The following is a 25,975-nucleotide window of genomic DNA, read 5'->3' on the forward strand; positions in this document are numbered from 1 at the left end:
GGAGTGTTGAGGCTGGGGCTACCAGACGCATCCACTATTACTATTAACGTTGCAAGTTCTTACAAGGATCCCATCCTAGCACCAGGATTGGCACTGCCCACTGTTGTATCCAGCAAAGCACAAGACATAAATACAGGCTTTGAAATCTGTGACTAACCAATGAGTGATTAAGAGCATAGTAAAACCAATTTGTCTGCTTTTTATCCGGAACTCTAAATTGCCTGCTGCTTTCAAAGGGGTTAGTGGGGTTGTGGTTCTCAAATACAGCAGTCTGAAGAAACATTGTTTCTCACTTAATGTATTGGACATGCCCCCTTGGGTGGAGAGTTGAGATGTGATGATTATAGCTCAATTTTCTTGCCATGAAATGTGAAATTCCTGGATGTAACTGACAAGAGTCTTTTAAATGTTTTCTTAAACACTTACTTAATATCACACAGCTGGCAAGCCTGTAAGTTAATTGACAGTCTAAAAAGGCTCTATACAAAGGGTTTGAGTTCCATGCCCGGTAGTATCCTTATGCTATCACTTGTACAATGACGACTCAGGAGACTGGAACAAAGCGTCCACTAACAGGAATAAGGTGCAGAGATGAAACAGTGAGAGTGCCTTGTGAATTCATCCAAATGTGGTATAAAAGGAGACTTTCTTTTTCTCCTTACCTATAATGTTGATAATCCTGTGAGTGGCATTTTAAATTGTAAGTACATTGTCTTTACATGTAAGTTCACTCTGCATTTGCTATTGGAAGCTTGCTTCTTTTCCTAGCCTCGTTTGTTGTGTATTGTTGCTGAGTGCTGCTCGAGAACTGTGGAAATTCAAGCTAGGTAGCTACATTTCAGTTGTAGGTGAAGTGATACCTATATCAGCTTGTAAATGCTTTGACTTTAATTATTATTATTATTGAACTAAAATATATGGGGGTTAAAAATGCAGAAAACAGCAGTATGATCATAATCAGGGCCGGCTCCAGGCACCAGCGTAGGAAGCAGGTGCTTAGGCGACCAATTCAAAGGGGCGGCAAGTCCGGGTCTTTGGCAGGAATTCAGCGGCGGGTCCCTCAGTCCCTCTTTTCCTCTTTGAGTTGCCGCCGAATTGCCACTGAAGAGGAAGAGAAGGAGAACCCGCCGCCGAACTGCTGCAGAAGAAGCGGCACAATTGAGCTGCCGCTGAAGTGCTGCCACTTCCCCAGCTTGAGGTAGCAGAAAAGCTGGAGCCGGCCCTGATCATAACAAACTGTTGAACTAACAATTTCAGTAGAAGAAACCTCTGCACTCAGAATAACAGCTGATTCCCTCAAGGTCTGATTTTTCAGGGGTCCTGAGCAACCAGAAGTCCCATTGACTTGAACGTGTCAAAAACTGAGGACTTTAGTGTAGCATGGCTAGTCCCAAGTATTAAAAAAATTTTGAATCAGGCCCCAAAAAATCATGACTGGCTTTAAACAGATATCTCAACAATAAATATAAAATCGTAACAGCAAGCAACACAATGTATTATTAAAGTGATACTGAAATATCTTAATATTTTTTTATGCATCTCTTGATTTTGAGGACATCAGCATAAAAAACACTATTTTCATTTTTATTTTAGGAATAATTCCTGAGTTCCAAAAATAGTATGTGAATAAACTGCAAATCTAAAGAGCAGATTTGTTTACAAGAATGACAATATCAGATCCCAAAACACACAGCATCTTATTTACTTCCAAAGAGTGCTGAAGAGATCATAACAACATTTATGGTGACATCCCTTTTATGCATGGGTTAGAGGAGTGTGGTATACTCTACAAAAATACAGCAGTGAGCCTACAATCTCTGAGTGCTGAGGCAGCACATTTCTCACTGCCTCTTACAATGCTCTGTGTTAACTGGCACAATTAATCTAAACTGTATTATTGTATCTGGTTTAAAGCATGAAATGTTTATAAAATGAGACTGTAAAATAAAAAAACATGTAAAGGAAAACACAAAACTCAGCTTCTGTTAAAGATGGTATAATCCAGGATAGTTTATAAATGTTAATCTTGGGCTAGTTTCCAGGGTTTCACATGCAGTATGTTTAAAAAAAAAAAGAATTTAAAATTACAAAAAGACAGTGTAAAAATTACCACAGGTTCCCTAACATCACAGTAAATGCCAGTAAACATATTACAGTAAAAGAGAAGCATGACAGAAATGCAGAATTCCACACTGGAAAAAGTCCAAAGGGCTCTTTCCTGAGATAAGTGCTGATTACTTCTCACATTCATTGTTGTTACTCCTTCGGTGGTGTGGAGAATGGGAAAGTTGTCTTTCAGATATCCCCTTATTAAGCCAGACCATTCTGTCTGAAACACCTCTACGCTGCTAATCGGTACCTTGCTTCTGGACAGCTAACAGCCAGCTGCTAGCAGGTCACTGAAACACAAGTGGGATATGTTTATTCCCAGCAAAAACTGCCTTTATTGTTTTAGCTCTGTTTTCATTTACTCTGTTCGTACCATCTGCTGTTTCTTGATGAAGTCTTTTTTTGTTTAAAGAAAAGCCACCAGTCCTGTGACTATATGAAATGCTTGTTAACATATATGAGTTTCTTTGAAACGAGCATATCAAATGCCATACATGGAGTTTGCCGTTTTTAACCAAGTTATTTGGGATGTGTATATACGTTGTCAGAAGGTATGACTACTGCAGACAGGTTATGTTACCCTCTCTCTAAAGAGAACCCTTTGAAATGCAGGAGTTTTTCCTAGAAACTCCACACCAAGGGACAAATCTGGCCTCTCAGAAAAACCAGAGAGGGCTGGGAAAGTGCGACTTGCTGCACTGAGATTTCTGTCAGGAGGCTGGGTTTGCCTCTCCACAGTGGGTATGGCCCTTCTATACCACAAAAGTATAGATAAGGTGAGATTTGCAGAAGCCTTTGCCTCTGGGTTGTTTCCTCCATTCTCTGTGGCAGCCTGGCTTTATTAGGAGCTGTAAGCCCTGTGGTTCCCTACCTGGGGTAAACACTATTGACTGGAGGACTGATGTTAAAAGTATAGAGCAAGAAATTGTGCAGTGGTTTCTCGTGCGGAAATTCTTACAGGCTTGATGGGGTAGGAGATGTCATGTGGATGACTCTGAGCCAGGCCCATCTGGCCATGCACACTGAAACTAGAGCTAAATGTGCAGACTGCACATAGAGGCTTCTGCCCTGCTGGTAGGAAGGGAAGGTTAAAACAATGTGTCTCATGCTCAGCCTCGTTTTTGCAATAAAATTTGAAGAGCATGATGTGCCGCCACAGAAGCAGATTAGAAAGAGAGCGATTTCTCCTCAGAAAATCTTACAAAATGACAGAAAATTGAATGTCCACTAAACCAGCTAACCTGAGGCATTTTCAGATTTGCTCATGTTGCAGATGTCCAGCTGCCATTTTCATGGTCACACATACACAGCCTTCTGAAACCTACATATCCAATATAACTTGTGCCTTCAAATGCTTGAGATAGTAGAGGTAGTGGGACTTTATTTAAAGGAATACTATTGGCTTCTTAATCGGGGGGAAAAAAGTAGTAAGTTCAGATTCAGAAATCTAGTGTAAAGTTTGAAATAAAGCATATTAAAAGATAATATCTAGGTACAAGATTGCACACCTACAAAATGGCCAGTTTCCAAACAAATGTTCTGTGACACTGAAATATTCTTTCCACCACACCACTGAGTCACTGGTTTTTGTGACTCTGTAAACAGTGATGGAAAAAGAGAGAGAACGTACTGGTGACTGAGACCAAAACAAGAAAGGGAAACATTTCAACTGGCAGTGCATTTAGCAAATAGGAAAGAACTTGGTCATCTCTTCCCTTTTGACTTCACAATCCGTAGGTGTGCTGTTCTTCAGTCCGAATCCGAATCGGAGGCCTCATCTGGGGGGAAAAAAGTGGGGGGGGGCGCAGTGAGAAAAGTGAAGCTGCAGTGTTCAAATAGACTTGTTGCTCTGGTTTAGGTGTCTGCTTCAAAGAAAATAGGGTCTTACGAGGATTTCTTTAATTACAGCTTTTATTTCCATACCATTACAAATGATTGTGGTGCTTCAAAGTCCTGCCCAGGAGTTAGTCTCAGACAAACACAATACAAAGGACAACAGTTCAAGCGAAAGAAGTTATGGAGATACCATCAGCAAGGTCACTGTGAAAAGGAAGCCTTCACAAAAGACGTGAGTTTGATTAAAGACCTTCTATAAAATTTGTGCTGTCTTTTATAAGCCTTATGTTTTGCTAACAAGAGTACCCCCTTCTTGTTTTTATGGTAATCCCTTGTCTTCCTAGACAGCTCCGCTCCTATTCATATTGTCAATACAGTACATGAGTCTAGTTGAAGGCAAAGAATTAGAAAGCCCATGGAATGCATGGCATGAAAATCTTTGAGGCTAACGGGTATTAGCTGTTAAAACAGTCGGTGATATGTAAAATATTAGAACCTTTTGGTGCAAGGAAGAAACTCCCTGGCAGTAAGATCTATTAGTCTACGTAACAGTCTCCCAGAGGAAGCATCATCAGTGGGCACATTTAAAATTTGACTAGACAAAATACAGAGGAATGCATTTTTTCTTAAAATAGGGTGGAGATTTCACTTTCTCTAATCAAGAAGCCTTAGTTACTATGTTATTGACTGCAATGGCTTCATACCAGAGAATAGTTAACACACACGAGTTCTGGGTCACCATGAACAGAGTCTGAGTAGACTAGTTAATGTTGGGAACTCCCACATATCTGTCAGATAAGAGCTAGAGGTTTTGCTTGATCACTTGTAAAACATAACAGGGGCATTTACCTACCTTCTGACTTTTGTGCTTCAGTGGCATTTTCGGAACCGCCTTGTTTGAGAAACGTGACCAGGTCATTAAAGGTAAAGTAGAAATCAACAGCAAACACTATTGTGGCTATAAAGCCAAATACCTATACAACAGAAGGATAGTCTCTTCATCAGCAGTTCATGTCAACCATCCAGGACAAAAATGGGCTAACTTAATTAACAATAGGCAAATTGTTGCGGAAACATGGGGCAACTGGAGTGGTGGTGTAAGGCAAAGGTGGCTTAGGAGCATATTTTGAGGGCCTGCCTAACAACTTGTGAGGTGGATCTAAAAGGAGGCTTCCCCTAGTCACCTCTGGGTCATTTCATAGTTCAGAACAGCCAGAATGCTCTAGCCACATGCACCATTGAGCACCTGGCATGCCCCTATGTTTGGAGATACAAAAGGGGTCCCATGGGACCCAGCATGACTCAGGAATTTCTTGAATACAAAGGGGTTTCCAATCTGGGAGATCAAGATCCTTTTCCGTCTCCATAGGCCTAGTTTTTGCCATTTTGCAAGGCCTTCTGCCAGGCTAGTCATCTGCTGCTGAATGAGCTGTGCTGGGTGCAGTGTCTCTGGAGATGCCTGTTTAGATTAACCAGGACAAAGAGGCTGAAAAAAATGAGGCCTTTGTAGCTAAGAATCTAGCATATATGATACCTCCCATGCATAAAAAGAATGACAAAGGTAGATTGAAAATCAAACCCTTATTATGCAATTGTATTTACTTTCCAATGATTTGGTTAAGGTGTTTGGCTGACAGGGAGGAAAGAATCCAAGATCTCTTTAAAAATATGCAAATTTGATTTATATTATATATGTTGCATAAAATATTTATATCTTTTTGGCTTCAAGTTACAAATGGAAAGAGCTTGTCTTGGTTCTGAGCACAAAATGCTGACTGTGAGCTCCCTAGGAAAAGCAATTCACAGCCCATGTGCTGGTGACATGGTGTTTAAAGGGTAAAATGCCATTGCTTTTTTCTCAGCTGCTCGGTGCAAAAACAGGCAGCAAGGACACAAATCTGAAAATATTTGCAACATAGATCATGTTTTATTAAGTAGAATTACAACCCTTGGTCACTATATAGGGCTTTTCATCCAAGGATCTCAGTGCTTTTTACAGAAATGGGTGTTACTATCTTCATTTTACAGATGGGGAGACGGAGGCAAGAGTAAACGAGGTCACATAATGAGTGAGTGGCAACATCAGGAACAGATCCCAGATCCCCTGATTCCCAGTTCCTTGTTCTAAACAATAAACCACTTTTCCTCTTTGGGCCAAATCCTGACCTAAATTAATTCAATGGCAAAACTTCCGCTGATTTCAATGAGATCAAGATGAGGCTATTTCTCAAATGTATTGAAGTACAGTTCACCAAGATGCAGAAGTGGAAATTGCTCTTCTCCTTTTAGTACTTACCCCAGCTGCTTTGGATGCTCCATCAGAATATTTTGAGACTGCAGCGATTGAGATGGCAAAATATATAATGGCAGCAGTGACACAGCGCAAGAAATCCTGTATAACACAATGCAGTGCTGATTTAAATAGTCAAATTATTGTAACACATTAAAGTCCTATTACAATTGCTTTTAAAATGAGGACTTTAAAAATATTTCTTTGTCATGAGAATTTCAAGATTATATAGTTATAACTATTTTATTATCTGCATGTAGACCTGCTATTTCTTGGTATATCTGAGAAATCAAAATTAAAAAAAAAAAAGGTTTTTCAATGGGATCCTGACTCCAGTAGCTAGAATCTGATCTCAGTGACATTACAAATCCAAAGCTACTGCTAGTCCACAGAAATCAATGCAAACCTTACATTGGATCGAGAAGGATCTCTTTCCACTTAGGAACAGAGGCATCACTTTGGATTTATGCTAGTGTTGCTGAGATCAGAAGTTGGTGCTTTGTCGTCAATGATCATGCATGGAACATGACTGCCTGACAGCTAGAAATGATTAACAGAAGCTTTCCAACTGGAATCGATTTAGACTGCCGGTCGCCTCCACAGGAAATTATGAAAGCCCTGCCACTTGAGATACCAACTAGATGGCCAAAGAACAAGAGCACATATCATACAGGCTGGGTCATGCACTGGATTATCTATTCTACTTGTAAGTATTTCTAGCGCCTCAATTCCACTGCTTCTATCTTGTACACAGTGATTTTCTTAATGATAATAATAAATTATACAGCTGAGAATCTAATTACATTACAAGAAACTATCCAAATCAATGTGATTATTTTCTCCTCAGGCAACAATTGCACCAGCCAGGAGACTGAGTGGCACAGCAAGGGCACAACAATGCACTTAAATATTTCCTACTGTATAAATGAAAACATTATCGTCAGTACCAGATCAGAAATGTTTGCCTAGCGCTTATGCTGTAGTTTATACTAAATGTGTACTGACAAGTAAAGAGTGAAAGGTTGAGAGAGAATTCTGTTCAGTCTATGAAATGTAGAATATCCAAGCTACCAAGAAAGTGATGGAGGAAGATGAAATCTTTCATTCTTCTAGGTAAAATGTGCTGTGTAGATGGTTGACATTGTAGGCTCTTTGGGGCAGGGAACATGTCTTATACCAGTGTTTGTAATGTGCTGTGGAAATGGCATCTCTAAATAGTATGTCATATAAAAACAATGATTTGCTAATACACATGTAAACGTTGTGAGATGGGGGGGAATTGATATCTTGACCTCTGTTCACATCTTTTGTCTTTTCTGAACAGATGGACAACTCAGATGTTGTCATAAGACACAAATCCTCCAGGAAATTGAATTCCTTTGAGGTTAAATGGTGGTCAGCAGTCTGAATTCTGAGGTTGGTACACATTACCATAATGGACATAATAAATATGCAATTGATTTTTTTCTTAGATGGTTCTGTGAAGGGTGCTATAAAACAGTAAAAGACAAGCATTTATTTGAAAAGGAGTCAGGGTGGTGGGGAGAGGGCTCTTGAGATTAGAACTGAGAACACAAGCTCTAAAAATATGTACACTGTCCCTGAGATGACGAAGTTACTGCTACAGTTTTATCCACCAAAGACTCTACCAATATTTAACTCAGAACTCATTAAGACCAACTATCCCTACGTTGCACTAGGGAATCCAAACTGAACTAGGTTGGGATTTTTCCCTAAGCAAAAATAAGTTGTCCTGCTAGATAAATGTTCCCTGAAGTGAATGTTTGGAGCAACAGAGCCATCCAGTGGTCAGTGTGAGTAATAACCTGCAATTCCTTGCAGGCTTCTTATAGACCAGGGGGGTTGGCAACCTTTCAGAAGTGGTGTGCTGAGTCTTCATTTATTCACTCTAATTTAAGGTTTCACGTGCCAGTGATACATTTTAACATTTTTAGAAGGTCTCTTTCTATAAGTCTATAATATATAACTAAACTATTGTTGCATGTAAAGTAAATAAGGTTTTTTAAATGTTTAAGAAGCTTCATTTAAAATTAATTTAAAATGCAGAGCCCTCCCCCGGACTGGCAGCCAGGACCCAGACAGCGTGATTGCCACTGAAAATGAGCTTGCGTGCTGCCTTCGGCACATGTGCCATAGGTTGCCCTACCCCTGCTATAGATCAAATACGCTGCTTTTCAGTTTAAAGGTGATTTTCTTCATACAAATTGGGGATCAACTACCAGAAGGGTCAGATAGCTCCTCCCGCCATCACACAGCAAATACATTAGTACTGTGTTGTCAGGGCAACCGCTACTATGACTGCACTTATATAGCACATTCTAACTGAGAATCTCAGAGTACTTTAGCAAGGTGATATTTTGACCCTCACATCACAAAATGGGGAAACTAAGGCACAGAGATTAAGGGCTGAATTTTTCAAAAGTGCCTAGTGCTGGCCCAAAGCTGAGTTAGGCTGAGGCTAGGTGCTTTTGAGAATACAACCTTACACGGCAAGTCAATTGGAGAGTCAGTAGGCCCTAGGCCTGGCACCAACTACAATGTTACCTCCCATAAAAAATGGTAGCTACAAAGTTATAGTTCGTAACCTGACTTTGGGTCCTGTGGGATGAAAGACTAAAAAGAATTTATTAATAATAAAGGTCAAGTTGTTAGCAATTAGTGTAAAATGCAGCTCTATCCCTTTTATCATCTACTTTCATACTGTACAATTGAAGTTGTGTGTGAATTTCACATCCCACTTACCGACAAAGGCCAGTAGATTCCTTTAAACTTCTCATTAAGCTTAGAGGAGTATGCAAAGAAAAGAAACAGTGCCAGCAGAAATTCTATGAGTGGTGCCATCATGAAAGATGCAGCTGAAGATGCAATATAACAGATAAAGGTGATAAATGACAGCACCTAGAGTACAAGGGAAAACATAGCTTATTATTCACATGGTACAGCAGAGACAGAGTCCAGGGTAGTTCTGAGAGGCTTTGAAGAGAGATTTCTTGTGCATATTTCAGTCAATCCAGCGACTGATGGCAAATGCTACTTTCTACATGCTCCTCTTGCATAGAATTGTGTAAATTTAAAATAACTCCGTCCATTCCAATGGATTTGGAAGTTGGCTGCTGGGGAGCCACTTCAGATTCACACCTATCATTTGGCCCTGATTTGTAAACAATTCTGGGAACATAATTAAGTGATCAAGTTGGAATCTGTCAGAAAATGAATTTATAAATTCTAAGATTTCAATCACGGCAATGCAGTTCCCATTTGAAATCCAAGTCATTGCTCAGATAGCCCAGAGGTACTAGTCTTGTCAGTAAAGTTAAAAGAAAAAAAATATAATTTCTTCTGTTGATGATGATAAAAAAAAAACAACCTTTGACAGTTGCTAATGTTCAAAGGTTCCCGTGAGTCAAAGGTTCTTGTTTTTCTTCCAATACTGACTGCTTTGCTTTGGTAAAAACAGACTTCGGTAAGATTTTTCTCAGGAAGGAGATGGTGGTTCAGATAAAATGAACCTATTATGTGTGTTGTATAAGGATATTTAGCCCACTCTGCCTTAAACCTCCAAAACAACAGAAATGGATACTTTCTCAGCAACACTGTAGCTGCAAGGAAACGCATTGCTATATTATGGCTTAAAAAGGAAAGCTCTACAATGGAGATGTGACTAAAAAAATACAGCACAACCTGAATCACAGCCCCCCCAAAAATATAAAGAATGTTGGGCTGGACTGCCGCTAATACGACACACCTGTGAGGGTAAGAAAAGTGTCTGTCATTTTAGTTTTACAGATGGGAAACTGTAGCATGAAAGCCATGGGTTATACACTCTTACTTCAGTGAGGGGAGGAAGGATGGAGGACAGACTGAATCTATTATATACTTTTAAATATTAAATTTTATTTACCTTTACATGTGAAAAAATGAATTAAATCACCCATTTTGAGAAATAACTCCCTGCCGCACCCCCTTGTTTGTTTTGAGAAATTCTAGCCTGACATACTTTGTCTAAGGGTTGGAGACCAGCTTTATGGGCCTCTGGCTCTGTCTTTAGCTGTAGCCAGTCAGCCTCTCCACCTTTAATTTTTCCCCATAAGATGTGTATTAATTAAAACCATTAAAACAATCTCCCCTCCCCCTCAACTAACATTCTCTTGCTCTCTCTCAGCCTGCTCTGGCCAACCACAAGAAGAGGACATACCTGCCATAACAATCAAACCAAGTATAAAGCAATATTTGGCAATTGTTTAATGCAACTCAATGGGAAGCTGCAATACAACATTTCTGCACTGATGGGAAGGCAATAAAGCAGCAGCATGCCCAGGCTCCACTCCCAGAATTCCAAGATGGCACCATTTAGCATTAGTAGCACTGCTGGCTTCTCTCTGGACAAATTCACTTGTGTGTTTCAAAATCTCCCTAATAACAAAAATCTCTAGCATAGTAATTAAAAAAAATGTTATTTGCATGCCAAGCCACAAAATTTACCTACTGAATTGCCCAGCAAGCCACACCTCTTCTGAACCATTCCCAAATGCAAAATTTTAGATTTGCTACTCAGATAGTCCTAGGTGGTATTATCACTGGTATTTCATTCGCTTCCTTTTCAAACAGAATGAAGCAAATGTGCTCCTTCTTCACTGTTATTTTATTCACTAGCTGGAAAATACGATATCAGTAAAGTTCACAAATGTTGTGTGCTAGGTTCTGGTCCTGGGTTACAGGTCTGTGCTGTGTTTGAGTGTGGTCTGTGCCTGAAGAAACTACTCCACAGCTGTCTTGTTTTAATTAAATGACAGTTTATTATATATTAGTCAAACATAAAAATGTACGGGCACAAGGGGCTGCTTTTTGAATGGAAATCTAATTGGAATGCACTCTTGAAATGTTCATTTAATTTCACAAGTGTGATTATACTATGGAACAGCCTTGGAACATGATTCTATCCAATTATGCTTAGAATTTCTGTATTTGCAGGTGTCTGATACAGATGGGTCCAGACTTCCTTTACAGAGCCAAATGTTGAACCCAACAAAGGTCAGTGATGTTTCTAGATCATTACAGCGATAAGCAAGCCACAAAAGTCTAGTCAGAATATGAGTTCAAATTCCCCCTCCTAAATGTGGAGCTTTTCAAGCCCATCACTAGTGTCAAAGAAGTGAGGGGTGTACATGTTTGTTTCAGATGGCTCTTTCTGAAAAGGAGACACTGCTTCTTGAAAACAGTGTGTTTAGATTGGAGGAGTCAGTGCAGGGCCGGCTCTAGGCACCAGCGTTCCAAGCATGTGCTTGGGGCAGCGCTTTTCAAGGGGCAGCACCCCCCCCCTTTTTTTTTTTTTTTTTTGCTTGGGACGGCAAAAAACCTGAAGTTGGCCCTGGGTCAATGCGTTTGCCTCATTGAATTTCAGATCTATTGGTTTGGCTGCCTGCAGCTACAACATATTCCCTGCACCCAGTTGTATATCAATTAAGGAGTTTTACATTTGCCACATAAGTCACTAATTGCTCCTGTGAGAGGTCATTCAGTGCTCTCAAATACATATACCTGAAAAGCACATTAGGTTGAGAGAGTGCTAAGCAGTTTAATCTTATTGAGATTATTTACTAATTTATTAAACTAACAAACCTTCATACTGATCTCTAAGTGCCTTATTACATTGTTCCATCTGTGACCAGATGTAGAGGGAACATCATAACTGAGAGCAATAAATCATCCCATGCATTTAATATCAGATGGATTTGTTCAGATTTATAGAAGAGTGGATGTGTGTGTAATACTTATGGCTTACTCCTGTATCCAGTTCTGTTGTGTGATGGCTCAACCTCATGCTCTGTGCCCAATATTCCATTTGATTCTCATGTATCTAACGGACTCAGCTCATCCTCCAGAATACCATGGAAGACACTGTTAGTAATCTCATTCCCTGTTTCAGCTGTTGGCTTTTTGATGTGTTTGTTATTTATAATTAGATACAATCAGTGCTTAAAGTGGTCTGAATAAAGTGAGGGATCTGTCATAATCTGGGAACAATACCTCAGGTAGCACTGTGCTTAAAGTACACCCCTCAACGACCTAGCTTGATTTTTTTTTTTATTTATTTATTTTTTTTTTGGCCAGGTGTGTGACTACTTATAACTGCCCCTTCCCTCCACATGCCCATGTTAAGCAATGACTATGAAAGACTGAGGTGGGTGCTCTAGTAAAGATTAATGAGGAACACAGAACCAAGTTGGGCGGGGGACACAAGTAGAGATTCTAACTCCAGCTAGCACTGAGGTCGTCGTAGAGGAAGATTTAGAGGCTTCACACAAAGGTTAATTTAGAATTAAGGTTGCTAAATTCAATGACTAACTATGCAATCCCTAAAATAATCCCTGGGATATCCCCAGTTATGTTCCTTCTCTCCCGGAATATGTCACTTCTGATACTCTCCTACTCCCATCCACCACCCTTTACTTGTAGGCTTCTTTTGTCACAAATATGCAACCTTACTCTGATCCTAATGAGTACAGACAAGTGAGTGCTGAGATTTTGATGGAAGGAATAGTAGTTTCAGGGGCTTGGAAGATAGCAGTTTCTGATGGAATATATCTTGTCTTGGTGTGTTAGAATTGTGGTGGTAGACTGGGAGGGGCGGTATGAAATTCCTAGGAAGATGTAGGTAAATATGTATATGACGTTGTTCTTGTTTCATTTTAGGAACCTGTTATAAAAAACTGATACTGTTCGTAGGTGGTGGATGATTCTTGTGACTCAAATTAGGGGTGCACATTTGATAGGGAAGGATGAAGCCTTTGTGTTGCAGATTATGGGAGGGTGCAGAGGAATATGAGAAATGACATATCCTGTAGAAGTACAAATTGAAAAGTGCTGATTTCATTCCCCAACCCCCCTTCTCCTCCAAGATAAGTCTGGCCACTGATCTCTGGCTAGGAAATAGAAAGTCCCATAACTTTGTGTTATAAGCATATCTGCTGCACTTGCATTTGCCGGACATAACTTGGACCCACTGTTTCATTTGGAGTTAGCTGGAAGGTCCATAATACTGAGAATCTGAGAAGTATTGTTTCTCACTGCTCTTCTTTAAAATCTCCTGTCCTTTGTCTGGCTGAAGGCAGGGCAGAGGGGATGGGGAAAGGTGCAGGTACGGGCATGAGGACAAACAAAACAAGAATAAATAGGTGCAGCAAAGATGGGCCCTCCGAATCCAAATAATGGAAGAGTTAGACCCAAACTGTACTTCATAGCTTAGGTTTATCAAAAAGTATTAAGCACAATTTAAGAACTGAATTACCCTATAAAGAACGTAGATGAAAAAGCAAAAAGACCTAATTCAGAGGTGAGTGGTCCATAAAAACGGAGGAAAATAACAGAGAGCTTCTATACCAGACTCCATTAATTTAGCATATTCACACCAGATTTTATTGTGCACATTTGTCATTTCCGCCAGCAGAGCAGAGTTTCTCCATCAAAGGCATGAGCTAATTCAGGTGGATTGGCCATATAGAGTAGCCTTTGCATTCTCATAAGAGCAACCTTTTGGCAACAATTAAGGCAAATAGCAGCCCACTCTGAGGCAAATGAAGTGGAGTGTACTTTAAAATCCACGAAGTCAAGGATACAAAGTCATAGGAATAAAATGAGGAATATATGGAGAGAGAGCTTGTGTTTAGTGAGATCTTTGCAAATATCAGCAGAGATTCTGAACCTTCAGGCACAAAACTAATGTGTGTGTGAGACAGTGGCAGTATGTGCTTGGATTGAAATCCAAGTCAAACATAAGTTACTGGGCTCAATACAAGGGTAACTGGGTGAAATGTAATGGCCTGTGATATACAGGAGGCTGGATTAGATTATCTAATGATCCCTCCTAGCTCTAAATTCTATTAATATATGAAATCACCAACATCGTCTGCCTTATGCTGGCAAAATCCACTAGGAATTTTGTTTTGAAATAACCATATAGATGCACTTTTCCTAGGTCGGCCTCATTCTATCTTCAGATTTCTGTTGATGCTAATTATATTCTCTTGATGTGGGAACTTCAAAACAGAAAAAGATCATCCAGTGGGGTTTTCCCAGTATCTCAGGACTCCAGCAAAAGTGTCAAGCAAAGCAGGAAACAACAGGCTTTTAAAAAAAGTAACTGCTGTGTGGACTCTGAGTTATTCAGTGTTTTATAACTTGCAATATTTTGTCAGTATTACTAATATAACATGAACTGCTACTTGTCTCTTTTTAGTGATGTAAATGTTGGGTCTGACAGAGATTTGAATTCTATGAACTCTGCAGCCTTGTAAAGTTATTACACTTCATAATATTAGCACCATCACCACACACTCCCAGTAGATACTATCAATAATTCTGTCCACTAAGGTAGGTGATGGTTTTACCAGTTTTACCATCAGCCAGTACAATTGCTTATAATATAGGAACAAACTCTTGGCTTCCAACTTTTAATAGAAAGCTTTGTTCTTTAGATTCCAAGCAGGGCAGTCCTAACAAATAACGTCATAGTAGAAGCCATACAATGATCCACAGTCCAAACTCACGGAGGAGAAAAGAGAGCAGTGTGTGCGTTTTGGCAGAAAAAAACCCATCCTATATTTGTGCTAACGTGCCTGAGGGTAATTCTCTAATAGTTTGACAATAGAAAATGGATTCATCTGGGTTAAAGTGACCCACTTAATTAGCTGTAAGAAGCAAAACTTGGCACAAATGATAGGATTATGTAATAGTTCTTTGAGCAACTTTAAAGCGTCCCCCAGCTGGGGACAGATGCTAGTTCTTTCATGATAAATAGGTTCCAACGGCGCTGTGCTCTACTGTCATATTAAGGAAGTGGTTATAATGGATATGGGACTGATCCAAAGGCCACTGAAGTCAATGGAAAGATTCATATTAACTTCCAGTGCACATAGCTGGGGACTTCAATGAGAGAGAGACAGAGACAAGTTCAGAAGAAAGCAGAAAGGAAATGGAAACCATTGTAATCTAACCATTTTTTTTTATTTGCTTACTGACAATGTTTACATGCTAAATTTGCAAATGAAAATGGGGGTTTTCTATCTGCTTCACTCTTATTTGGCTTGTCTTACCTATCTAAAAGGACAGTAAAATTCAGGGACTGACTTTTATCCTGGCCACAGTCTGGTCTCATTTTGCAAAAGAATTTTGACAGCCAGTATGTTTTGTTGTTATACCACTGAGGATATTGAACTGCCTATGATTTTTCTACCTGAAAGTTTGATAGTCAGACACCTTATGTAATACTCATCCCTTCTCTGAAGTCCCATCTTTAACCATTGCTTTGGAGAGGGGCCAAGGAGTCGTAACGGGTCAGTTTTTCTAAATATCTCTCCTTTCTATTTCTGTGCTAAAAATAGAGAGAGGAAGTTTGTTCTAGCCAGAGAAGAGTTCACAAGTCCCTGTTCTAAGACCACTGAAAGCTCAACTGCTCCTGAAAGTTCTTCAAATTATCCTTAATCATAGCAAGCAAAGGTAGAACAATTTCATAGCAGGAGTCACGAGAACCCCCAAAATACAAGATTGACTTCTGGAATCACTTATTAGCACTGAGATCACTTATTGCACCTAAAATTGCTGTTGAGAGTTTAGCCAGGTTGCCACCCCTTCCACTGTGTGGGAGTACTTGTGTGCTGACAACTCTAGCATAACAGTCCATAGACAGGACCACAACAATATCTTGTTGTAAAAAGGGTCCCACCATAAGGGAACAGGCTAATGAAGAGACTATTTAATATTAACTGTTCAAGGAGCCTGATTTTATTTTTTATTACTGCATTTAGAAAGATATTTTTCATCTACGTGAAACTTTCTTAATCTCATTTACCTGGGGCTCCTAAGTTATCAGTAATAATTCCTACCTGCTAGTCGTGTCATTCAGTTACAGGTATAAAACATAATTAAAATGGTTAGAGTGGATTATGCTTCTATTAATGAAGGACCTCTGGAGGTAGTGAAGACGTTTCTAGCCTCTTTGTACTGAGTACACCCTCAACTGCAGTTCATCGGGGATCATACCGAGGGCCAGGCAATAGTTTAGAGCTTTGCACAGTGATACATAGTCTCACTGGCCACCATCCACCAGCCTGAATGTTCAAATCCATGTTATTTTCCCTCTTCATGGGAAAGAGCAGCCTTGCATATTCAAATTGCCTGTTGAGTATGGTCAAGGAAGATCTTTAGTCAGAGGGTTAACATCGGTGGCTCTAATTTTCCCTATTTCATCTTGTTTACACACTTCATGCAACGTGAGAAACAAATACACACAGTGGACTTTATGGTACTCAGCTACTAATTCTCCACCATATTTGACACAGAAATGAAGTTCTGTCCCCAGAGATTTAGCTGCAGAGGTCATCTTCTATTTACTGAGTCACAAAGTCGTAGGGGTCTTCTTCAGAAGAGGCATTGATTACACAACCTTTTCATCTGGAAGTTTCAGTTATAGGGCTCCCTTCAGAGAAGAAGACTGAAAAGAGAGAAGAAAGACAGCAGACAAGAAAAACAAACATCACTTTTTCTGCATCCTTTGTGTTGCAACATCTACCATACTTGTGAAGGGACAATTCGGAGTATTTGTCTGGTGTTCCTACAAAAATCTGTAGTGCCTCCCAGAGGGGTGCATCAGGCATACAGGAGTTGGGATGCACCACTTAATTTTAATAGAGAAGCAGTGACCAAGACAACCATGAAGGTTTGACTTAAATATTTGGAGCGGGGAGCAGAATGGATGAGAAGGAATCTTGCCTGGGTCAATGGTATGGAAGTCAGCAGCAGTGCTGTCTGTTACATGATTTCCTGGCATGTCTTTTTTGGGTGTGTGTATGGGGGGGTACAGAGGGGGGTGGAACAGAGCTTAGAAAGGATTCCAAAATCTTCAATAGGGAAGGGACAATGGTTTGCAGAAAAACTGAGCGGATAAAGAGAAGGAAGATTTTAAAATACTGGAAAATATAATGGATAGAGAAAAAGGAAAGCAAATAGGAATATGGGAAGAGGAGCAATTAAAAGGGGAAGATTATTAAAATAATTAAACAGAGAATAAGGGATTGATTGAAGTGTGAGAGGAGAGGCAGTAAGAGTGAGCAGGATCAGGGGAGAAGGCAAAACTCCTGTATCTGAATTAATGTACCTCATTATTGCTTCTTAGCGGCTATGCAGTTATTCCAGGTGGAATCAAAATAAGAAGTTCAGACCAAAAGGGAAAGAGAGAGCAGGGGGGAAACTCATTATGTGAATAAAATTTAGGATAGTAATTATCTTCTGGCAGTAATTAGCTTCAGCATTAGCCTAACTTCTGCTAAATGAAGTAATGAATTTCCCCAAAGCTGGGAACTCTCAATCTATGTTCCACTTTGCTGCCTCTGACAGAGAAATTACAGCCAAAGAGTGGAAATGAAACCTGTTTGTTCAAAAATTAATGTAAATAGCCAGGATGAGCATTTGTTTCATTCAATAGGAATAACATGCAGCTCGCTAGCAGAGCAGAGCTCACAATGGTCCTCTCTAAACTGCTAGTGGTGTGATTCACTTTGTAACACATGGCAGCATATCTGGCAACTGCAGACTTGTGTGCCCATTATGCTGTACAAGACTAAAGACTGGGTGCCTTTTAGCCACCTTAAAGGCCAGATTCTCTTCTGTGAGACTGGAGCAATGTTAGCAAAGGAGGGTGGGGAAGTGAGGAAGGCAGTTATGGCTCCCTGATTCTTAAATGGCCCCAGTCCTGATGTAACTTAAGAGTTGCTAAGGGACTATTCTACCTTATTGACCATATGCCAGCTGCAGATTGGTGCAGTGAGGCTGTGTTCCAGCCCTCCTATATTGAGATGTGGTTGAGATAGGAGCTGCACTGGATGGATTTGCAAACTGACAATTGTGGCCAGCTTTGGCCCCCTTTGTGCAACTCAGGCACATCCAACTTCCTCAAGGTTAGTTGTTAACATTCATTTTCTATGGTGCTGATCACTCTTTCAATGTTTCAGTTTAGGTTTTGAGTGTCTGAAAGAGCCGTGAGATGCACTCTATAACTAAACAGAGAAATTCTAGTCTACACTGAGACATGCTAGTAACTACATGGCTTTGAATCCTCAAACTGAATAGATTTCTGCAGTTTACCAAGCCACTAAATAACAATGTGACACTACTTTTCAGTTATAGCAGTGAGAGTCTGAATAAAATGAAATTCCTATTCTGAAACGTCCCACCTGTGTTAATTTATTTACATATTCCATGCAGAAATGCCTCTTAATATTAATGGAATACTGAGGCTGAGAGATCAAGCACTCTGGACAGGAAATGCAGAGTTATGGTTGACAGCTCAGTCTTAACTTTACCCATTTGTGCTTACACCATAAATTATGGCCTTGTGCTATTTGACATTACTTGGGAATTAATACTATATATAATGTAATGTAAAATGGGATTTTATTATCTCCTTGTATCCAGTAAATTACAGCACATACACTCTGCCGTCAGCTTAATTTTTAAGTTTGAGATGTTTGAATTCAATTCAATTATTTTGAAGCTCGGAACACCCAAAGCTAGCAAGCTGAAACATTTTCATCCTTTTTTTTAGATCATTTTACAACTGGAGCAACATAGTGTCAGGTGCCTGAAAGTTAGGATTGTCTTAAATGTAGCAACATAGTTTCTGAGCTGTCTTGAATGACAGATGGTCTCAATCTCTCAACTGTTTTCAAACTGGCCTCATCTGAAATGTGAAGGCATGGGACCATCTTAAACTTGGCCATATAAAAACTATAATCATTCACAGAACAGATTCATTCAGGGTCTGTTGGCTTCTGCCAGGATAGATCAAAGAACAAAACCTTGGCGACAAAGACCAACAGGAGTGGAGGGATAGCTACTGCAACCTGCTCTCTCCCATGGGCCAATGCAGCCCAAAATGTGGGTTGGCTGGAAAAGAGTGTGGCTAGTAAATTCAGGCTGCAGCCTTCACTGATAGGATTTAAAGCTGTCTTCACCCATCTAACCCCCAAAGAAGGGTGAATGTGGCCCCATGACTGAAATAATATGCCTTACACATGTCTTTTGCAGACATAAAAGCCACGTTGTCTAAAGACTGCAATTCATTATATGTAAGGATGTATAGAAAAGTCCAATTTACATTGTGTTATGTAACAATTTATAATGATATAGAGAGAATATTTTAAGTCATATGCTCAAGGGAGCACATTTAAATGCTTGATCGCTCATCCTGAAATGTTGCCTTAAGGTTAGGTTTTTGCCTGGAATTTTTAAAGAAAGTAAAGGGATGAGAATTATCAATGGAGCTGGTGCACGCTACAATCTGCAATTTCCAGCTACCCAAATACCCGCAAAACCAACCCTATTTCCTAATGACACTTTCCACCTATCCAACCAAGTCTCTTGCCTCTCTCTGCCTCTGTTTTCCCTATACCAGACAGCATGCTAACCCCAGCAGCTGACACCATAAACCCACAGGAAAAAGAGATGCTGTCAGCCATTCGTCTTATTACCCTTTTCATTCACAGTGTGAGATTTCTGGAAACAGTACAGCCAGAGTGTGGTGTCTTGCTGCTCTACAAACCAGCTTCCTTTTCCCTGTATGAGTTTCCTTCCCCTAAGCTGATCTAGTGAGTGAGTTCACATGCATCAGTAATCTATATTTATTGCCTACTGATTTTGGGTGCCTCAGTGGTTGAGCACTTGCTGCTGAGTTTTCAAAATTCCAGTTAACATTAATATTTTAAATATAAGGGATCATCTGTTTTGAAGAAAAAATGAATAACGTTTTTACAATTGGAGAAGTGTAGTGTTTTAGTCTTCTTGCAATTCAAAAACTGCTGATAGAATTTTTCTCACTTTCCAAAATAATTTACTTTTAGGCAAAAACTAGTGAACTCATCCTGCCTTGAGATCTGCTAGCATGGACCCCTGCATATGCTAAGGTTCTCCCTAAAGCCAATGGAACTCCATGTGAGCACACGGCTCTTTGCTTGCACATCTGGGTGCAGGATTGGGATCCAAGCATGGAATATTTCAGGTCCAAAGGTGAACATTTTGTGAGTGAGTTGTGGGTGTGTGAAAAAAGGGAATTAGTCCAGCATCACATTTCTGATGTGCTCTGTCAGTATAGAATGAGTTTCCTTTATAAACACCTTTTTCCTGATGACATGAAACATGGTAGACAGGTTCCCATTCTTGGCCTATTCTATCTAAAAATTAAAAAGCAGTATTTTCCCCTGCAAGAAGATAAATCTGTTTTTCAAGTGTGATGCTTTTACATAAACTCAATAGGAAAAAAATCAGAAAGAGCTTGGTGCTTAAATTTCTGGCTAATTCCAGAGTAACTGATTGAAGATTCAAATATGTTAATTTCTTTCATTATTCATCATATACTCTCTTGCAATCCTAATGCTTTTTTTTTCTGTCTTAATAATGTGGTGCTATTCCATCTGTCAAAATTAAAAATAAGTAAGTATAGTGTCAGACAGTACTGAAACCTGAAGTTCTAGAGTCAGACACAACACAGCTCTCAAATCTTGAGCTAGAGAAAGACTACAGTATAATTTTGGGAAAATGAACAAACCATCTTTGTATTTTCAATGGATACCATAACCTCATTCCTAGTCACTGCACGCCCATGCTGATTTGGCAGCAGAATAAAGGGTGACTCTGCAAAGGAGATCAAATGCATTCTTCCCTTAGCATAAGATGGGTTTCTGACCTTGTCTCTGCAAACTTCTCTATTTATTAGCAATAAATGGAACTTCACCACAAGTTATGCTATGAGTTAGAAATCAATTTTTAAACTGAAAAAGGGATCACTCCCAAATAAATTTGTGCACACAAAAACATTTAAACAGTGTAAGCTTATGAAACAGTCACAAAAAGTTAATGAAAAATTACAAAAGGAAATACATTGGGAAGGTGGAAACACGCCACCGTGCTCAGGCACAGTACCTGAGGCCATGTCTACATCTAAAATTTTGCAGCGCTGGTTGTTACAGCTGTATTAGTACAGCTGTATAGGGCCAGCGCTGCAGAGTGGCCACACTTACAGCAACCAGCGCTGCAAGTGGTGTTAGATGTGGCCACACTGCAGCGCTGTTGGGCGGCTTCAAGGGGGGTTCCGGGACCGAGAGAGCAAACCGGGAAAGGAAACAAGCTTCGCCGCGGTTTGCTCTCTCGGTCCCGGAGCCAGCCAGCAAACCGCAGGGAAGGAGACCTGCTTGCTCGGGGTTCCGGGACCGAGAGAGCAAACCGGGAACGCCGCGGTTTGCTCTCTCGGTCCCGGAGCCAGCCAGCAAACCGCGGGGAAGGAGACCTGCTTGCTCGGGGTTCCGGGACCGAGAGAGCAAACCGGGAACGCCGCGGTTTGCTCTCTCGGTCCCGGAGCCAGCCAGCAAACCGCGGGGAAGGAGACCTGCTTGCTCGGGGTTCCGGGACCGAGAGAGCAAACCGGGAACGCCGCGGTTTGCTCTCTCGGTCCCGGAGCCAGCCAGCAAACCGCGGGGAAGGAGACCTGCTTGCTCGGGGTTCCGGGACCGAGAGAGCAAACCGGGAACGCCGCGGTTTGCTCTCTCGGTCCCGGAGCCAGCCAGCAAACCGCGGGGAAGGAGACCTGCTTGCTCGGGGTTCCGGGACCGAGAGAGCAAACCGCGGCGAAGCTGGTTTCCTTTCCCGGTTTGCTCTCTCGGTCCCGGAACCCCGAGCAAGCAGGTCTCCTTCCCCGCGGTTTGCTGGCTGGCTCCGGGACCGAGAGAGCAAACCGCGGCGTTCCCGGTTTGCTCTCTCGGTCCCGGAACCCCGAGCAAGCAGGTCTCCTTCCCCGCGGTTTGCTGGCTGGCTCCGGGACCGAGAGAGCAAACCGCGGCGTTCCCGGTTTGCTCTCTCGGTCCCGGAACCCCGAGCAAGCAGGTCTCCTTCCCCGCGGTTTGCTGGCTGGCTCCGGGACCGAGAGAGCAAACCGCGGCGTTCCCGGTTTGCTCTCTCGGTCCCGGAACCCCGAGCAAGCAGGTCTCCTTCCCCGCGGTTTGCTGGCTGGCTCCGGGACCGAGAGAGCAAACCGGGAAAGGAAACCAGCTTGATTACCAGAGGCTTCCTCCTTCCACGGAGGTCAAGAAAAGCGCTGGTGAGTGTCTACATTGCATTACCAGCGCTGGATCACCAGCGCTGGATCCTCTACACCCGAGACAAAACGGGAGTACGGCCAGCGCTGCAAACAGGGAGTTGCAGCGCTGGTGATGCCCTGCAGATGTGGACACTCTCAAAGTTGCAGCGCTGTACCCCCCTCACCAGCGCTGCAACTTTCTGATGTAGACAAGCCCTCAGACTACTAATCCTAATGTTCCCCACTGTACCCAGCTTTGGCCTTGTGTGTTATGTTTTCACTTTAGTGTGAGCGCATCATCCCTATTGTGCATTTTGCTAACACACAAAAGGACATGCATATTATAGGGAGAAATTTCTCCTACTTAACTTAGAAACAGCCCACTGAAGAGTCAAATTCTCCTCTAGTTTACACTGGAGTAAATCCATTGAAGTCACTCACTGGAGTTAGTGGGGAGCTATACTGACCTGAGAACGGAATCGGGCATGCCCTCTGTTTGCAAGCAGACAGCTCTCCTCCCCCTACTATATCCATTCAAATAGGCCTGTCAGCTGGTTCCTATTTCCTTGAGTGAGCTTTCTGCCAGCCTAAGGGCTCGTGATTTGCTGAGCTCTGTCGGGCAGATAGGGCGAGGTAGGGGGCTGGAGCCCTAAGGAGCTAAGCTAGTTTACATGGTTGCGGCGGGAGCTCAGCGTGCTGTCCCACTGGCCGGAGTATGGAGGCTGGCCGGGCGGGGGGGGATCCCAAATGAGCAGCGGGGGAAAGCCGTTCCAGGCCCGCGCTGAGCCACCGCAGAACCGCCGCGGTCCCTCCCCGCCTGGGCCGTGCCTACCAAGCTGGGGCGGGGAAGAGGCTCCCGGAGCCCTTACCGACTCGGCCAGCAGGAGCTGCCCTTTGCGAGAGCAGAGAAACTCCCTGGAGGGCAGGAGCGTGCGAAGGCCAGGCGGAGGCGCTTGGGCATCGGGATCTTCCGAAGCGGGTAGGTCCATGGCCGGGAGCGGAGCGGGGCTCGCCTGGGCGGCTCGGGCTGCTGCTGAGCGCCTGGGGACTTGGATTTTTTTTTTTTTAAAGGAGGGAAACGGAAATCGTGACACTGCGGAAATGTGAAAAAAACTTAACAGCTGCAAATGTGGGGAGTGCCCGGCCCGAGCGCCTCCACCCCCTGCACTTAGCCGCCTTCTGGAAGCTGGCAGGCAACCAAGGTTTGTACCCCAGCCTCACCCCTCTGTAGTGTCTCTGCGCCCCCAAACTTCCACTTCCTGATACATCCCGGTGCGGCAGCGCTGCAGAAACCTCGCGCTAGCACCTGGAGCTGGCTATTCTCCACCGCCTCCCAAGCATGTAACGCCAAATAGAAAAGTGTAGCGGCTCCTATGACATCAATAACCCCAGACTTTGATGCTCAGTGGCACGACAGTGCTGGAAACATCTGGACCCAGCTAATTTTTGGCCCAACTCCCACAAATCCCAATGCCTAAAATAAACAGAAAACAAATGTAGTTGTTCCTACGCACAGAGTTGGACGCCAATGTATCCTGGTGCCACAGCATTACAAAACCCCAGAGCTAGTTCCTGAATCTCGCTAATTTTGGCTGCATTAGCCTTCCCGTCTTTACCATCTAAATTTAGTACCTATGCAACTTCTCCTGTGCCCCCAGAATAATCCAAATTCCAGTACATCATGGTGCAACACACCATCAACAAGGTAGCAATGCATATTTCAGGTTCCTTCCATTACATGCAACACTAAACATACCATTGACACAGCAGTAAACTTAACTAGTTGAAAGTACATATAGCTAAAGTGCTGGAAACAATTCTCTAACCCAGGAGTCAGCAACCTTTGAGAAGTGGTGTGCCAAGTCTTCATTAAGGTTTCACATGCCAGACCAGCAGCGCAGGCAGCAGGCTGAGCGGCTCATCCCGCTGCGGGTCTGGGGTTCCGTAATCCAGGCCAGTAGCGGGCTGAGCGGGGCTGGTGGCTGAGTTCCCGGCTGGCAGCAGCATCCTCCTAAAAATCAGCCCATATGCCGCCTTTGGCATGTGTGCTGTAGGTTGCTGACCCCTGCTCTTACCTGAGATGTTCCGTAACTGACCAGCCATTTCAGTCGTGAAATTCACATTTCAGTCTTTGTATTTATTTGTTATTTTGGTCAAAAATAATAATCAGGGCATTATTATTTTAGTGGATGGAATAGCAACAGAACCCTCACTAGAAGTAGTAAAAACTGGCAGATTAAGTGCCAATGGACTAGGAGTCAAGTATGGGAATACCAGAAGACAACTTTATATTTGTAAGAATAAGAGAATGGAACAAGGTACTAATGTAGGTTGTGGAAACAGCGGCTCAAACATACAAGTACGTCTGAAAGCGTAGCTCATCATTGCTAGGGAAGAAAGGCAAAATAACTATTGAGAATGCTGAAGAAAATATGAAAAGTATATTGCAACTATACATGGAGGCAAGAGCTCAAGTCTAAGATGGAATTAAATGTATGAATGAAAAAATGTAGAAAAGATACAGAAACTGATTTAGTAGTACTGTAGTAAGAATCTATAATGGAATTTTCAGAGATGGGTCTAGCCCAGGGGTTCTCAAACTTCATTGCACTGCCACCCCCTTCTGACAAAAAAAAAATACTACATGATCCCACGAGGGGGTGCCAAAGCCTAAGCCCCAGGCAGGGGAAGAGAGGGCAAAGCCCAAGCCCCGCTGCCCCAGGCAGGGGGGCCAAAGCCCAAGGACTTCAGCTCCAAGCAGGTGGCCTGTAACCTGAGCCCACCCCCCAGGGCTGAAGCCCTGAGGCTGACTTTGGCCCCAAGTGGTGGGGTTTGGGCTTAAGCCCTGGGCCCCAGCAAGTCTTAACACCAGCCTTGGCAACCCCATTAAAATGGGGTTGCAACCCACTTTGGGATCCCAACCCAGTTTGAGAATTGCTGGTCTAGAGCCAGGGTCCAAGTGCTATCTCTGTGTCTTCCTTTTCCATGGAGGAATTTGCAGAGGCTACCTCTTGCAATTTTCATCTATTCACTTCTGTGGAGAAGCAAACCCAAGCTTTTGCTATTCCTCACCCTGACAAATAATGAGAAGGAACAGAGTTGAAATTCACCAAACTTTCACTTCCCTGTCCAGAAATCGCCTGCTTAGGAGTGAGAAGAGCCCTTAGTGAAATTATGTCACTGGTTTGGCAATAGATGCAAAATGTTTGCAAAGATCAATTTTAACACAAAGCCCATTTCCTTGTTTACTGTTTGACATTCTTTGCATCAGGCAATTTACGACTATTGCGCTGTGCTTATACTTAGCTTTAAACTACAACTTACTATTCAATTTGAACGGATATGCTTTGGTTCTGAACTGTGCTTGACCTTTAATGTTGTACTCTGAACAGAGCACAACAGCTTCTTCAGCAGCCATTTCGATTGAAATTGCAGTGCTGTTTGTGGAAAATGAAATACATCTTAGCCCAAATATTGTCCAATACTTGCATTGTACATTAGCACTTACTGTTTATGGCATTACTATAATTGTTATGCTAAGGTTCATATTTCTAAGTAAGACTGGATTTTTTTGTTCTGTCTTCAGAAGAAGAAGATAA

General features: G+C 42.1%; 2 protein-coding genes across 3 annotated transcripts in view; one reads left to right on the top strand and one right to left on the bottom strand.

Moving 5' to 3' along the window:
• Positions 1–1,565: 1,565 nt before the first annotated feature.
• On the bottom strand, positions 1,566–25,929 carry CMTM3 (CKLF like MARVEL transmembrane domain containing 3). 2 transcript variants are annotated; one of them, XM_030582283.1, is made up of 6 exons: positions 25,701–25,929; positions 23,246–23,469; positions 8,999–9,154; positions 6,242–6,337; positions 4,799–4,919; positions 1,566–3,887 (listed from the first exon to the last, which is right to left on the bottom strand). In XM_030582283.1, the coding sequence occupies exons 1-6, from the start codon at positions 25,792–25,794 to the stop codon at positions 3,859–3,861; spliced, it is 720 nt and encodes a 239-aa protein (XP_030438143.1). In that variant the 5' UTR covers positions 25,795–25,929; the 3' UTR covers positions 1,566–3,858. The 2 variants fall into 2 exon arrangements, with proteins under 2 accessions (XP_030438143.1, XP_030438144.1); XM_030582284.1 differs by having other exon boundaries at positions 23,246–23,424; positions 25,701–25,928.
• TK2 (thymidine kinase 2) overlaps positions 11,258–25,975 on the top strand; it is a 52,214-nt gene continuing 37,496 nt past the window's right edge. The window contains exon 1 of the mRNA XM_030582281.1: positions 11,258–11,287. The gene's annotated coding sequence lies outside the window, so the exon portion shown is untranslated. The remainder of the gene's footprint in view (positions 11,288–25,975) is intronic.

Source organism: Gopherus evgoodei, chromosome 12, assembly GCF_007399415.2.
Source record: "Gopherus evgoodei ecotype Sinaloan lineage chromosome 12, rGopEvg1_v1.p, whole genome shotgun sequence".
NCBI classification, from domain to species: Eukaryota; Metazoa; Chordata; order Testudines; family Testudinidae; genus Gopherus; species Gopherus evgoodei.

Coding starts and splice junctions, on each gene's coding strand:
- CMTM3 (XM_030582283.1), bottom strand. CDS start 25,794: ATGGCTGCTGAAGAAGCTGTTGTGCTCTGTTCAGAGTACAACATTAAA. Junction 9,155..23,245: donor AGCTCCTGCTGGCCGAGTCG/GTAAGGGCTCCG, acceptor CTTGTACTCTAG/GTGCTGTCATTTATCACCTT. Junction 3,888..4,798: donor TGAAGCACAAAAGTCAGAAG/GTAGGTAAATGC, acceptor TTTTCCCCCCAG/ATGAGGCCTCCGATTCGGAT.